At 34.5% G+C, this 15,365-nt stretch overlaps 1 protein-coding gene across 1 annotated transcript in view; it reads left to right on the forward strand.

Moving 5' to 3' along the window:
- Window positions 1–15,365, forward strand: part of LOC149076531 (popeye domain-containing protein 3-like) — a 72,159-nt gene that overhangs the window by 11,254 nt on the left and 45,540 nt on the right. Inside the window, exons 3-4 of the mRNA XM_089244114.1 lie at window positions 13,870–14,051; window positions 14,699–14,829. Coding sequence (XP_089100240.1) covers window positions 13,870–14,051; window positions 14,699–14,829 — 313 coding nt within the window. The remainder of the gene's footprint in view (window positions 1–13,869; window positions 14,052–14,698; window positions 14,830–15,365) is intronic.

Consider the following 15,365-nt stretch of genomic DNA (forward strand, 5'->3'; position numbering starts at 1 on the left):
AAAATCACAGCAAATGAACTTCAGTCGAATACGGCTTCATTATGATGGCAGTCAGCACCACTGATGGAAAAGTGTCTCGAAGCAACTGTCGACAATGCGCATGAGCGATTTTTGTAGCAAACTTTGCTTACAATACAACTATCGATGAAACTTGACTTTCATGAGGAAGCATGCGTGGTTCTCTCAGTATAAGCCATTACTTTCGGATACCTTTAGTCGGGACATCCTGTATGTATTGGTTATAATAATAAGTGTTATACATTGATCTAGTATTTCTGTTCCGATAAAAAGCTGCTATTAATTCTTTTTTGTAATCTGTAGAAAATTTACTAAATACACTAGTATTTGCTGGAAAGAAAAATACAGTGAGAAAGTCCGTTACAACGACTGTTCACAATCAGAGCGTAAATTGTCGTTGAAACGGACTTCTCGTTACAAACGAATTTTAGTTTTTTTTTTCACTGTAGAAACTTATAAATGGGGGAAATCCACACACACAAACTGGATAAATTTACCTTTCTTTTCCCTTTTATGTTGAACTACTTTTGCTGAAATATGCATCTATAGTTAGTTATGCATACACACAATGTTGACTGTATAATAAAATTTTGCAATTTATGGAATGCAGCGGTTTCTGCAACTTGAGTACTCGTTACACTATAAAAGTTCCCAGTATTATTTAATTCAAATAGAAAATGATTAAGACCTGTTTGTCTTCAGCCCAATTTTGGAGGACTCCAAGAAAAATAAAAGGGGGAGGGAGGAGGTAGTAAAGGATTTTTCAAGAGAAAAAATATAACGATGTCAAAACCAGAAGTTGTGGTCCACCCCCCCCCCCCCCCAACCAACACACCTACAGATGAAACTACGTGTTTTTCCACTTCCTACATAGGCTACCAGATACCAGAACATGAGATACAGTACGTGGTCATATCTATAGGGAGGTTCCGACATGTCCCGTTTATAAACACTCATGAATAGGGAGAAGATACTTAAAAAATGCCGCTCTTTTTCTTTCCAGTCTCCATTTTATGTATAATTCTTAGAGAAAAGGAAAGAAAAACATGATTTTTTCGAGAATTTCCGTTGTCGTTATAGCGAATGTGTTCTGATTTTCAATCATAAGTAACTTGCTAACAAATATTTTTTTGCAACTTTAACGTTAGCTCTTTGACAGTTACTTGCGAATTACTCGTAATAGCAAGATTCTCGTTATAAGCTGTACTCGTTATAACGGAGTTCTACTGTATTTCTATTTTCTATATAATTAGGCTCTAAGCTGGTAATCACTAATTTACTTTGCCTACGAATCAATTAAAAACTCCAAATTAATCATCTGATGATGTAGATACCTAGAATTTTACAAACAAGTTGACAGGGTGTCGACAGTCGTATAAGCAGGCTTTCTAGCGTGGTTTCGTGTTACTCGTAACTGTATTTAGAATGCATTCTCGAAATCAAAATGACAAGAAGTAATGTAAAAAAGCTCCTAAAGTTCGAAATATGAAAAAAAATCAGCCACGGGAGTTTTCTGCATCATGAAAACCTCGTATCATGAATAGGATTTATGAATTAAATCAAGGCTATGTGTAGATAAAACACATAAAACACTTTCCTGTCTCTGAACGAACCAATTCGAAATGGTGAGGATAGAACTTATTTGGTTCTCATTCATAATCATTTAAAGGCGATTTACTACTACAGCCTCCGTCTCAGTATTTTCAGATTAACTTTCGAGGTCATGTTTAAGGTTTTTCCTAAACTGCAAATGCCATAGTTCATAGAAAAGTTTTTTGTTTGTGTGGTTATTTTTCAGCGGTGTTAATGTTAGCAATTATGAAAAAGAATTGAATTTTTTATGAATCCAAAAGATTATTAGGTGATCCTTAACTTATGGATCCAATTTTTGATAAAAAATCCTGTTTGAGAAGCTAAATGTTTTCACCACGCACGCATTTTTTGCAACCTCATGCCCGATGAGAGCACACACAAAATAATGATTCAGGCATGTATTCTTTTTAAGTCGGGTATGTAAAGTTTCGGATATTCATTCAGACACGAAGGCCACAATAAATATAGTATAATTATAAGATCAAAAATCATTGTTAGAGATAATTATTAGTTATTTGGAAATGCAATCATTCCACACACACGCACGCACAACAAAACTCTGTCTCAGCTGAAAGAACCGGGAGTGACGTATTGCATCTAAATAAAACTAAATCGTGTCTTATAAATCTCGAATTCAATATTTTTTATCTTCGCTCCCGTTGTTTGATTGAGTGCAGTAAAACCCCTCTTAACAGACACCCTTCATTTACGGTCACCTCTCTTTTACAAACGAATTTTTTGTCCCACCGGTGTCCGCAAAACAGAGATTTTACTGTAGTTTGAAAATAAACAGAAGGAGAACACTCTTATTGCTTTGAATAATATTCACAGCAGTGCTTCTATATTTTTTCTGCATCATTGGATGTCAGAGGTTAGCAAAAAAGTTCTATCTATGAAGTGGGAGCTTCTTTTTGGTTCAGAAAAAAAAAATTAGTGCGAATTTTTCTGCACGGAAAATAGCACTGCACGGAAGTCCGGCAGGAGTGATTGGACCCGAACCTTACTTCAATATCTTTTGCGTCCGAAACGATCGTGAAGCTTCATGTGATGATTCTTGGCCGAAGTAAAACAACTACACCAATATAGCGCTTCATCCACCAATGTCAACATCACGATGAAAACTTCATGTAAGCACCAGATAAGAGGAAAATTCGGATATGAGCTGTTAATCTAAACACCCTGCATTTTATAGCACTCGGATGTGCATATTTCCAGTGATTTCCTACTGCGCAGCGCTCTCTATCGACAAAGATTTGAGCTGATTATCTTTTTTCTGCACGCACACACACACACACACACACACACACACACACACACGAAATCCCCCTTCGTGAGAATAACTTTTTCGCAAACCCCGTTTGAATATATCGAATCCTTCAATTTTTATGGATTTTTAAACGAGTGGATGGATGATTGTGGACTTATTTACGAATTTATGCGAATGTACTTTTTATCTCTATGGAAAGAAAGCTCATTTTGAATTGTGCTTATTATATCTAAATTTCGAATAATGGACTCGGGGGTGTTATTTCTCCGAAAATGTGTGTGTGTGCGTCTCTTGAATTTTGAAATCTCCCTCTGAAAGTTATTCGATACTTCATTCCACTATCCATAATTTCCGGTGCTATTGTCCGTAACGACTGCCTTCAAGACGATAAAACTTACTAATTAGAGAAATTTTACTGCGATTCTTTGAAGAGAAGCCGTATCCGAGAGGATATAAAGGAAAGCTAATTGTATCAAAATTAAATTAATTCAATTCCGTTCTGGGGAAAAATGAAGGGAGATTTCTTTATGAAAGATCTTCAAAAACCGGATCTTCAAAGCATTTACTGAAATTTCGGTTTAATTATCTCCCAGACAACAAGAAATTTGCTGTTTAGAGGAAATAAAGGAAAGTGGGAGTTGAAAAGCAATTTTCTTCTATCATGTCCACGTGACGAAAGCAGTTAATCATAATTAGGGCTCGGATTTTTACGACCTAAAGATGAAACGTAGTTGCTGATCGGTTAAAAACCAGAATTTCAGGTTTTTTAACCGATCATAATTTTTTATCGTGATTGTCTAACCTAACCATAGTTTTTATCGCGAATTTTTTAACCTAATCATAATTTTTTTGTTGAAAATAACTATGTCCGAAAAAATCTCTGTTGTAAGTACGATGGCCATATGTCCCGTTTGGTCGAACGGATTTTTGGGATGATTGGAAACGAGGCAACTTCATTTTTCTTTTGCCACATGGCAGGCTTCAAAATGTTAAATCGTGTAATTTGTTTTTTTTCAATTTTTCTAAGGCCGATATTGCACTATAAAAGTTTTATGAATATTCTTTTTTAAAACAGATGCAACCAATAAGCTTATCGGTTGCGTTTGATCGAATGTAACCGATAAGGTTAAATTATGCTTGTGATTGAATTTTTAAAGTTTTACGAGAGAAATTCATAAAGCTTTTACAGTATAATCCCGAACTAAAATAGGTTTTTTTGCCCTATCTAAGCTAAAGTCATTTTCTTTGTTTTCTTTTTCAATTCAAAAATAGTAAAGAGTTAGGCCGGTATAAAAGTTTTATAAAACTTGACAAATACAATCTATGCGCTACATTCGAGCAAATGCAACCGATAAGCTTATTTGTTGCATTTATCAAGTTTTATCAAACCACTTTTATAGTGTAATACCGGCCTTATAATGATACCGTCTAATATGAAAAAAGAATTACGACACTTTTCATAATCTACAATAAGTTCCATAGGTTCCCTGGCTGAAGGATTTTGGCTGAGGAATTGTGAAAGTGGTCAGTGTTGAAAGAAATTCACCAAGAACTGAAGAAAGGGATTTTTTTTACCTTACACATGCTTTCACTAGGGTAAAGCTATTGCAAAAGAAACGCCGCACGTACACGGGTGATAGCGACAATTACGGCCTGATTAGGACATTATGAACTGAATCACGACCTCCTATATAACCAGTTATATAGGAGGCCGTGACGGAATACGGAAATCTCAGTCAATAAGGGAGCCTTTATGACCTTCTACACAGTGTTATCGGAAAATATAATCTTAAAGAGTAATTTCACTCCTCTCTAAAATGTTAACGGGTATTTTTGTAAAAAGAGGGTTTTTTTTTATCGGCGAGAAGTAACTATTGATAACATAAACCAAATACCTTTTAAGAATTTTTTCCCATGTTATGACATTTATCCGTTTCCGTACTTTGCGAAAGTGATAACAATACCGGAATGATAATATTATCAGTGATTCAAACGGAAGCGGCGTCTATTGTAGTATTCGGATTAATTTCATTCACATTTCCGTTCAGAGAAGGGTGGTAATTATATTTTATAATATCTGAGAACGTGTGTGTGTGTGAGTAACGAAGATGAAAGATATATTTTTTCCCCTTGATATTTATTTCGCATTTGGTAAACGACGGCTCTCGGGTATGATGAGAAATTTGATTGATGAGTTGATATCTTCATCTAACGGCGGCGTATGGATACAAAGTTCTCCGGCCCGAGAGTCTTTCGCAATATTTAATTCACGTGCCACGCTGTCTATGCCGCTCCCCCCCCCCCCACCGCACTGTATTTTTTTTTTACTCAGATAAGTCGTCATTTTTAAACATCCATCCCATCCTTCAATGTCTTCTTGAGTCTTTTCTTTCCGAGTTGAAATATTCATGTCCTCGAGATGAGGTGACAGATATTAGTGCTCCAAATACTTTTATTTTGTTTCATAGCACTAGGGTTTTTTTTAAAATATTTTTATCTTTCCATGCTTCTTCTTAAAAGCTTCCTCATTCATTTGTTTATTTATTATTATTATTATTTTCTCCCAAACGTTTTTTCTACGATCCGATTGTTTGAGAAAACTCCGCGATATTTACCATGTTGTCAGAAATGAAATGATCGATAATCATGAGTGTGTAGTCGTAGGTGATTGATTAATGTCTTTGATAAAAAGGAAAAAATTCGAGTTGTTTGAATCGCTTTTGTACAACATCTCAGAATATAACTTGATGCTACTTTAATACAACGGAACTTGACTAATTTTGATCAAGTTACGCTGGATTAGTTCCAAACGTCTTCCCTCACCCGTGATATATGTTATACCTTATTTTTTCATCGTTGACGAAAACTAAATCAGACTTATAGAAATTTACGAATAAAATTTAAAAATATATATATGCTATCGGTAAAATAGTTTATGACCAATATTTTTTGCCAGAAACTCAGAAACATTCCCATTCCGTAATTTCATGCTGGTTCCCATCTAAAAATCTTGACATTTATAGTACTATATAGTATCATCTGTATAACTAAATATAACACTGCACAATTACTTTTGAGGAGGATATAGTTTCCAATAAAATCTTTAAAATATTTTTAGTAAATCTTAAAAAATCCGTTTGACTAAAGATTACAGAAAAGTTGTGGTACTAATAAACAACACGGTGGAATTTCTCTCGAAGAGGGGCACAATTTGAACCGAAAGTTTTGTCCCTTAACGGGAAATTAGTGTCCGCTAAATAGATAGTAAATACATTGGAGCCCGTTGACTTGATTCAAAAATGTGCCCGTTGACTTGATTCAAAAATGTGCCCGTTGACCACAGTAACGGATAATTTTTTATTAACAATATCAAGGATAACATTGTCCACTATGTGAGGCTTCTCTGTATGAAGCAACCGAAGAAACTGATAAACCATTCTTGATGTAAACACCCGAGTAACATTATCGTTATACCGCACTGAAATCTTTCTAGTGGAATCATTTTTTCTATAAAAACGTTCCCTATGTCAACAGTTTCAAATATTAACGTTCCAATTTCAAGTTAAGAAAACCGTTGCTCTAGCATAATGGAAAAATATACTCGCATTCTGTATATTTAATAAACAAATATAACTACATGAATGGAGAGGGGGGCTAAAGCCAGAGTTGTGTTAGGAGACTAAGCCTCATTTTGAAAAAAAAGGTTTCACTAGAAATATTTTTCATAGAATCCCGTGTTGGGACTACATGAAAATTTCACAATCTAGCGGTGAACTATTGAAGCTGAGACTTGACTCATTTTTTCCCAAAAGTTTTGCGCTTTTAAATTGCATTTCAGAATTTGAGTCAGAATTTTGAAATGTGACTTACACCACTTTGACTTTAACCATTTCAAATATCGTGATTTTGTACAGCAATAATAATGTGTACTACAGAACATAATTTTGTATGACATAGGTAATTCAAACTATTTGTCCTTAGGACCATCTCTGCAACCGTTTACTTTAGAAAGAAGTATACTTTTCCAGTTACAAAAACTTTTCAAATGACATGCGGTTTCTTAAAACGTCGTACTCTATTTAAGGGGTCGTATACATAAAATCTCGTTTGAAAACTTTGAGCAATTAATGAAATGTATACTTCTAAAGTCAACGTTTGCAGAGATAGTACTAAGGAAAACACAATTTGAATCACCCTGTATATAAAAATGCAGCATAATTGTGTGGTAGAAAATAAGGTTTAACATGCCATCGAAAAAGTTTGCTTTTTATGTCGATAGTATTCCTATAAATCAATAGCTCTTAACCAGGAAATCATGGACAACCCCAGAGTGAATGCAGAGGTTTTAGAGAGCCCGCGAGCTTAAATTAGAAAAAAAAAACCCAATTAACTTACAATTTTTATTATTATGGGATGAATATTATTCTCTGAAGAAGGTTCGCGAAATTTTTCTCATCGGCCAAAGGGCACGTGAGACGCAAAGCCCCTGCTATAGATAAATAATTCCATTAATTTTATTATTAGACGGTAATCTTAAATTCCGGTTACGTTTCAATCATAATTTTTATTTAAGAAAATAGAAACGTCTTGTTCAAAGCTTATAAAATATATAAACTTTTACGCCTTCCATGGACGTGATATTTCAAGAAATTCGTTGAAGGAATTCAAGAGACTGAAATAGCTGCTTTTATCATACCAAAAAAATTTAAGTGATTTCTTTTTTGTTTTTGCATGTTTATATTTTTATTTTGAACGTGAAAAAAGCATAATGGATTGATTACTCCAAATTTTTATTCCTTCAGCAGAACTTTTTCTCCCGGAAACTAACAAAAATTATTCAGCCGGAAGGGTAAACTTAAAATTGCGATCAGTAGTTGTACATTACTGTAGAACAAGAGATAAATTTGAAAGGAATAAGAAAAAAACTGACGGCAATAAAAACGGGAAAAAATTCGAAGGACGGACGAAAATGGGCACTAAAACATAAATGAGAATGTTCTTATCACGATCTTCAGTGCCATGAATATCTTATTAGCCAGAATTTACTTCTTTTTTTTTAATCAAGATCTTTCTTTTCTTTTACAACGCACACACACACACACATACTTCTCTTCATTTCTTTTCTCTCCTTCAAGACGGTCGTAAAAAAAATTGACTTTATCGTTCTCCTTTTCCTTAAGGGGAAGAAAGAAAATGCACGAATATGTTTTTTAGTGAAGTGAACAGATAACATTGGTTTACGAGCAAAATCATGCAAATTGGTCAGATATATTTGGATTTGGGATGCGTATTTTCTTGAAATGAAAATTTCGGAAGCAGCAGATAGCCAAAACAAAAGAAAAATATATCAAGGACATTGGCTTGTATCAAGGAGCCTCTCTCTCTCTCTCTCTCTCACACACACACACACACACACACACACACACACACACACACACACACACACACACACAGGGTTATTAATTGATTACCTCATGCATTTTACTGGCGAACCGTTGTTTCTAGAGGCATACTTCCAAATAACGTGTAGAACTCAGATGCGTCTTTCATGTTGCAAAGAGTTGTATAGTTATTAAAATATAAAAATTTACTTCCTATACGGGGATGGGGGGGGGGGCTCTTATGTTCAAAACCCAATCAGAAAGTTGTTGCCCTGTCTCCCCTGAGACGAACAAAAAACATTTCACGTTTCTAAATGCAATATTCGCAAAGATATTTGAATTTAGAAATCGGACTAAAGTTGGGGTGGGGGGGAAGCATAAGCTAAGGACATTCTAAGGACTTCTTTCCCTAATTTATGCTGTTCTTTCCCTAATTTATGCTGTTCTTTCCCTAATTTATGCTGTTCTTTCCCTAATTTATGCTGTTCTTTCCCAAATTTTCTCCGACATTTCAGTTCAAATGTCTCAAGGAATATTGCACTTATGATGATGTGTCACATGTAAAGTAGGGGGTACACAACAACCTGTCATGCGGACCGTCAAGTGGTTTCATCTGGCCCGCGAAACATGTTCCAGTAGAAAAACATCAATACCCAGGGTGATTCAGAAATAATCATCGGATTTCAATTTCAAAGTAATGTATTACAGATAAAGCGAGATGGTTAATATACCTCGTAAGCAGTAGAGACATTTCACGATTCCTCCCCCCCACTCTACTTATAAGTGTTCTATGTATCCCCCTTTCGTTACGCAGTACACACATATATATATACGGTAGTCCAGTTCGTCCACGATACAGCATGTAATTAGTCTATTGATGTCGATATTCCAAAACACAAAAACTTTTTGGTACATTGAATGTGCAGGAACACAAATTTAACCTTCGCTTCTTCATATCCCGTTTATATTAAACAGTACAAATTATCAATTTATGTTTCATGTTATATTTTTTTAAAACCCGATGATTATTTTTGAATAATCACCCTTTTTACTATTACCAATTATTACCAAAAACGTCATCGCATGCAAGTGAAGTTGTCAATTACAGCCAAGAAAAATAATATTGATAATAATAATACTGCTCCCGGCTCTGCCACGGAGCTAGGTTGGAAGAGATCCCGGCAACTGGATAAGTCCGGTGGCAGAGGTGGTGGTGCTAGCTTTCATTCATTCATTCAGCCAAGATGAATAGTCAAATGCGAGTAAAGTTTCGAATTATAGCCATAGAATAGTCAAATTCGAGTAAAGTTGCCAATCACAACTTAAAAAATTGTCAAAGGCAAGTAAAGTTTTCAGTTGCAGCCAAAAAAATTGTCGAATTCAAGTAAAATTGTCACATTCGATTGTCAAAAATCACTAAAATTTTCTGAAAAATAGTCATCGGCAGAAAATCAAGTCACAATGGGCAAAAATGTAATTCAACAAAAAAAAAACCGTACTGAAAAAAAGCCGTATATGTTTCAAGAATATGAATGAGAATATGAGATGAATTTATTTATATGATTATGATTAATTATGATAAGCATAATTATCATAGTATAACTTAAATGTCATGAAAATAGTCTTAATCCTAGACTTCAGAAATTCAAATTACGCTCGTTTAAAATAAGAGAGTGAACATGTTATGAAAATGGTGGGACATCCAAAATTACGGAAATGTCCCGTAAAGTACAGAGAATGTGGTCATTCTATATATTTATAAAAGTTGCCCGCGAGCGACAGAAATACCACAGAAATCTTATTCGCTGACTGAAAACATTGTGTACCCCTGGTGTATAGATTACTTTGTTCGAACACAGATATTTTTGTCTATTTTTCTTCTATGTTTGAAGGCCTACGTCTCATCAATTTACTACCTCTAAATTAGAAAAATAGCCTCCTTCTTATATACTTATCATTTTGAGTTAGAGTGAAAGAAGAAAACTATCATTGGCAGCTTATATTTGTCATTTCCAGTACGAACGAAGAAAAAATATATTTCCTTTCTTCAATGATTTTCGAGCATTGAAACTGCAATGTTTCAAAATGATATGTTACACTGTAGTAGTGGAGAAAAAAAGAAGCACTTTGAAAAAAAACACAAAAGTTAAATAAATGACGATTTTTTTCAGTGATTTATCAACAAAAAAGTAATAAAAATAAGTGCAATCGTTTTTTCCACTGCTTTTTTACTTCAAAAAAAAAAAAGAAATTCATAATTTGTCTTGTAAATATATTTTCATTGTGCAAGTGATTTTAATCATTTAAGCGGTTCTTAAAATTTCCCTGATTCGCATTAGAACTGCCACATTGGAAATCACTAAATTTTCTAGAAATTGCCACCTATTTTCAAGAATGACTTTTTCTCCCGATTTCGAGCTGATGAATGCTTTTCCCCCCGGAATACAAAATAACGATAACAAAAAAAGGAAGAGAGGGGAAAAAAACTATCGTTTTTTCTGTTATTTGCGCTGTAAGTAACGATACTATACTATATGGCATGATGTCGTTCTCCACTTGTTTATGCAAGATATACAGAAAACTCAATGTTGTGCGAAGATGCTTATTTTTAGGAAGGAAAAAATCTCATCTGTGCCTCTTCTACCCGGAATCGAACCATTTTTCCTCTCGTTTGCCGAACGAGTGCTCTCACCAAGTCGCTCACCAACGAGTGCTCTTCTAACTCTTCCAAGGAAGGAAAATTTCTCTCTTCTGTAGCTTAAACCGGGTTTTCCTAGGAGTAGAATTTCTGCTCCGTGTGCAGCGTGAAAATGCTGATTGGTTAAAAACCTGAAATTCTGGTTTTTTTTGACCAATCATAGTTTTCACGCTGCAAATGTTGTAGAAACCGGCTTTTAGGAAAACCCGGCTTTGGTGGTGAGAACGGCGATTCGTCTAGCAAACGACGTGCCCGGGTTCGATTTCCCGCAGAGATGAGTTTTTCCCCTTCCTAAAAATCAACATCTCAAATAATAAGCAACTTCACACAATATCTAGTTTTCTGTATATCTTGCAATATACACACCTTTAAAGGAAAATAAAAAAATCGTCTCTCTCCCCTTCTATTATCAGACTTTCAACAAAAAGCTGACTCCGTCAACTGGCAGTGCAATTCATTGCAATTCATTCATTGCAATTGACTGGACGTGTGGGGGGGGGGGAATAAAGAAAGCATGTTATCAGGAGAAGAAAACTTACAACAATATCTGGGCTCAGGGTTGCAAAAATGAGAGCGATCTAAGAACCCGAGACATTTCAGATTATCAAATAAAAGTGGATCAAGGTGAACGAGATGTCTCGGGATTGCCATTGTAAAGGTTAATGACTATCTTTACTCTAAATATCAAATGCCTATACATTTTGAATCACTTGTTACACTCACCCGTTATCACTTTGCACTTATTTATGGCCGGGATTATACTATAAAAGTTTGATAAAAGATGTTTTACAAAACTTGAAAAGAAACCTAATAAGCCTCTTGGTTACAATGTAACCGGTACGCTTATTAGTTGAATTTTTCAAGTTTTGTAAAAGAGAACTTTTTTAAAACTTTTATAGTGTAATCCCCCGGATTAATAATAAATATTGCGGGGGTTTGTCTGTTTTCAGAGATCTTTTTCGGCTTTCTTTCACGCTTCAATCAAAGATATTTTTCATAATAAGAGTTTCCCGTAGACCTGCTTTAAAATATTTTTTGCGCTTCTCTTTTCTTTGAATTCAGGAGGACTATTTAGACCGGGGGGGATCGTCTTGTCATCAGTGTAATTATTTGTCTTTGTGTCTTCAACCTTTCAGACATTTCGGGCCAAACAAAAAACTTCCACGTTGCCCTAGGACCACCGAGTCATATTGCGGTATCTAGATTCACGCAATGGACAATGGCGTCTTAACAGGTGGCCCCAATGAGGCCCAAGGCTCCGTGTAAAACAGGGAGCCGTATATAATTGGAGAATTTTACTTATTCTGAGATTATTTTTTTATTAAATATAAATTTTCATGTTTATGAAGCATTTTTTCATAATTTCATAATTTACATAAATTTCGAAATTATTTTTTCATTAAATATGAAATTCTGAAAATATTTTTTTTAACCATGAGTTTTCACAAATTCCAAAATACTTTTTTTTCCAACTGATTCTAAAATTATTTTCTTCAATTATTGCTAATAATTATTTCACATTAATTTTCAAATTATTTCTTCCATTGGTTTTGATTCTTTCACAGTTCTGGAATACATTTCTTCATTGTGGTTCCCCCCCCCCCCAACCAGTAGTTATATTCATTCTGCAACTATGTACGTCTTCTCGTCGGCTGCCAACCGTGTGGCCACATGTGGCTCACGTACCATGATTTAAAAACCCCTTGCCTTAGACATTTAAATATCGATGGAGTTATTGATCAGTATTTTTAAAAAATGTTAATCTATAATAATAATTTGCTATCGCACGCTTGGCTGTGCGTCGTACACGGCATCGAACGCGTGCCTAACATGCGCTGTTGAACGGAGCGGTAAAATTTGAAAGGTGGCAAAGTTTTGGGAAGAGTTTTTTCTCTGATTGTCCTTAGGATTGTAATAGGATCCGGCTGGAAAGGAGGTAAAATATGTGATTGCACGCACGCACGCACCACGACCGCTTATAGCGACATGTATCTCTCAATTTGATTCAAAAACAAACTTGTGTATCTTTTCACATTCTACGGCAGTGTTTCTCAACCAATGGTGCGTGGACCAGAGGTGGTCCCCGACGATGGCAAGGTGGTCCGCAGACAGACTTGACAAAATCATTCACCCGTTGAAATTGATATCATTAATGCCCATACGCGTTCAAATACAATTATATCTTCATACTTGGGTTCACCATACATCATCGAAGAGGATGCAAGAAATTTCGATTTTGAATACGGTATATCACTAAATTTTACAAAAAAATTTCAATTTATTACTTTCAATGCAATTTATTAATTGCTACTAAAATTGCTGTAAGGTGTAGAAATAAAGGGCTGCTACAAATCGCAATTAACAAAAATGTACAGTATTCCACAAAAAAATATTAAAAATGATGTGTTGAACATATTTCATTGAGAAAAATACGGTAAACACCGGGATCTTAAATAATAATATGTAAAATACGGGACATGCCAATTGTCATAAAAAACGTTTAACATGACAAATATGTGGAATAAAGATTTATAATTCTTGCTATAATTATTGTATTATAACTTATATTATGAAAACGCTTTATGTGTGCGTTACGAATATAATAATAATAAAAAATTCAAATAAGTATCGTTGAATAAACGGGACAAATGTATAAAAAAAATCAGAACAACGGAAATAACAGGTATGTCCCATAAATACGGGACTAGTGGTTCGTCAAAATTTTCCAGACACTTTACTGGTCCTTGTTTTAAGAAAGGTTGAGAAACAGTTTTCCATGTTATTTATTAAAAATATCGTTCGATGTTTCGACTCTAAAGAAATATTGCGTATTGTTCATTCATTCTGTCATATTAAAATTTTAAAATTTTATTACAGTAACGTAGAGTTGCTTATTTGTTTTTGATTTTCAGCTTTTTTGCTCATTTGCACCTGGGCTTGGAATGTGATCTGCGCCCCGAACGTCCTGTCCTGGAACTTTTTCTTCATGGCCGTGAACGTTGGTCAAACTTTAAGCACGCTCTACTCCATGAGGGAGGTGACGTTCCCGACTGAGCTGGAAGACATTTACCAGTCTATGTTCCATCCACTGAAGGCATGTAATTGGTGTTTTTGATCGTAATTTCTTATTCCTTTTGTTTGGGGAAAAAAATTCTTGTGGATGTAAAACTACTCAATTTAACATTTCCGTTCATTGTTGTGATAAACTATTTTTTTTTAAATTATAAAAACATACAAATCAGCGGATTTCTGTTCCATCTAAAAATAATCTTTTGCACTAGACAAACGTCAGAAAGTAAAGTTTAGGAGGAGAAAAAAAAGGGAAAACTATTGATGTTGCACAACTCACATAATTGTGTTGGAGTTGAAATGCCCGAAAAAGAGCCTCAAAATCAAATCCACTTGATTTGTAGGGTATTGTATTAGTTTTTAAAGATGTAAAATCGTGAAGAAAAGAATACTATTCGTAAAAGAATCATTTAATTCAGGACTTGACAACAAATAGAATGTTCATATAAGATGCTTGTTATATTGAAAGGCCAATTTAAGTATGATATGACAAATTTTATTGATGGTCACTAATAGAAGAAAAAATGAACATACTGTCTTTGAAAACAGCCTTAATCTACGAATATCATTCATTCAGTGATTCATATTCATATTGTGTGAATACAATATGGTTATATGATACGAGTTTTTTTTTAATTATTATTTCTCTGACATTTCTGTGTCTATTTGTAGGTGTCTCGTCTGTTGTTCAAGAAATTGGTCAGCCAGGAATACTCACAAATCATGTCTCTGCACGCCGGTGAAGCTTACGCAATGCAGAACCTGACCAAAACTGATCGCCTCGGATTACTCATCACCGGGAAGTAAGTTCTCATTCGTTCAGCTCAAAAAACATAGACTGCATTAATTGAAAAAAAATATATATATAAATATATATATATATATATATATATATATATATATCCATTCATTTATATGTTTGATTCATTTTTTTGAGAATACGCATATGTTAATGTCTGTGTCTTTTATTTCAAAATTGATTTAGATTTCGTTCTTCTATTCTCCAAGTAACCCTAGCATTTATCGATGAATTTGTGGATTCACGGTTTTAACTTAGATCGAGAAAGACTAATTCACTTTGAAAGTCAATTTGTAGAGCGTAAAAGAAGGGGAAAAACTTTTTGAAACATCCACCTTCAGTATTATATTTACATAATAAGAAAATTCAAGCATTTACTATCCATACTTCAAAATATGGAAGACAGATGGCAACACCAGCAATAACACGAAACAAGCATAACTCTGAAACGTAAATACGTTCGGACCATGCATATATATACTTATACAAAAGTTTCCGAAATGCACCTATTCATTAGAAATTCCGCAAAGAAATGTGTAC

Source organism: Pholcus phalangioides, unplaced genomic scaffold (genome assembly GCF_987345545.1).
Source record: "Pholcus phalangioides strain wild (caught in Gottingen) unplaced genomic scaffold, Ppha-v1.0 ptg000015l_1, whole genome shotgun sequence".
Classification (NCBI taxonomy): domain Eukaryota; kingdom Metazoa; phylum Arthropoda; class Arachnida; order Araneae; family Pholcidae; genus Pholcus; species Pholcus phalangioides.